The sequence below is a fragment of the Aphanomyces invadans genome (assembly GCF_000520115.1).
Source record: "Aphanomyces invadans strain NJM9701 unplaced genomic scaffold supercont1.78, whole genome shotgun sequence".
NCBI classification, from domain to species: domain Eukaryota; phylum Oomycota; class Saprolegniomycetes; order Saprolegniales; family Verrucalvaceae; genus Aphanomyces; species Aphanomyces invadans.
In genome coordinates this window covers 35371-36677 of record NW_008580223.1, presented here as the reverse complement: position 1 = coordinate 36677, position 1307 = coordinate 35371, and the positions used below count along the sequence as shown (strand labels likewise).

The following is a 1307-nucleotide window of genomic DNA, read 5'->3' as shown; positions in this document are numbered from 1 at the left end:
TCGCATTGTTGCTTGAGGAATCAAAGACACTGTTCTTGGCCACGTTTTGGAGCTATCGTGTACTCGATCGCGATAGGGTGCTGAGCTTCGTTGACGACGTGACCTCGTCGAACACGGCCGCGCCACGTTCGTCCCCGAGATGCGAACGGATGCTTTGACGAAGTGCGCCACCAAGTTTTCCAACGAGGCGTCAGGGGGGGGTTAGCTCGGGGGGGGATTAGCTCAGTGGTGCATCAAGTTGTTATCCCGAAGGTCAAGGTATCGATCCCCGATATTCTCGGAGTTTTTCCTGGGATGGAGGAACTCCAACCCCTCCCTGCAGATCCGAATAAATGAGCAGCGTACGAATACGAGGACCGAACTTCGAAGAAGTTCGGCCGAAGCACGAAGTATGAAGCGTCGGAAGGACAAAAACATCTGAAGAATTACCACCGCCCTGGGCCACAGCCGGCGCGTCAAAATAGTCGTAGCGGTACCCTGAAAGAACGGTATTTGTGAAGGCGACACTTGGCATTAAGGAGCACTTTACGTTGATGGGTAGTTTTCGATTTCTCACTCTCACATTTTGCTGTTAAGCCCCGCGCCTGAAAAGGAACGGGTCGCTAACAAAGCTTGCGCTGACTTCCGGGAGCTTGCGCCTCCCCTCGTTGGTGTTATTTGTGAGTCGTCTCCACGAGACACTATAAAGAATTCTTTAGTGCTAGACTCGTTAAAGAAGACTCGAGTGGCGCGACTGATCTGAAAAGTCCAGGGAGAATGAGCGACACGAGTGATAGTGACACCGCCCCTAGCGGGATGGTGAGCATCACGACCGTGACCCCGCCAAAACTCACGAGTTTCTCCCCAGAGGTTCTGGTCAAATGGACCAAGAAATGGAAGAAATTCCAACGCGACCTGAAATGGAATGCGTGCGCATGAAGCGCGATTACGCTACCGCGTTGCCGTCCATCCAGTCTTTGGCTGAGCCTGCCGAACTTATCGAAGGCATGGCTCGTTTTAGCTGGTTTGTTACAATGGACGAAGCGAATGACGAATTCATCTTGAAATGGATGAAGGAGATCATGTCAAAGCCCTTGAACAACGCGATTCCGAACGCTGAAAAAGAGCTCGAGAAATTACGATGGAACATATCTGAAAAGGATGTTACCATGCGCGTGGTCAATTTCCTGATAGAGGCTTCCAGCCTCATGAAGGGAATGGGATGTCGGAAGACCTCAAAAACGACAAGATGCGGAAGAAAATCTTCTCCGTGATTCTGTCGAAGGTCAAACCGGCGACGTTGCGAGCAAGTCTAACCGAAAGGGTAG

General features: G+C 51.3%; 1 protein-coding gene across 1 annotated transcript; it reads left to right on the top strand.

Annotated features, from left to right (window-relative positions):
- Nucleotides 1–860: 860 nt before the first annotated feature.
- Nucleotides 861–1295, top strand: H310_14635 (hypothetical protein; the record flags this gene model as incomplete). The annotated part of the gene is made up of 2 exons (XM_008882530.1): nucleotides 861–1157; nucleotides 1287–1295. The coding sequence occupies 2 exons, from the start codon at nucleotides 861–863 to the stop codon at nucleotides 1293–1295; spliced, it is 306 nt and encodes a 101-aa protein (XP_008880752.1).
- Between the last annotated feature and the right edge of the window lie 12 nt (nucleotides 1296–1307).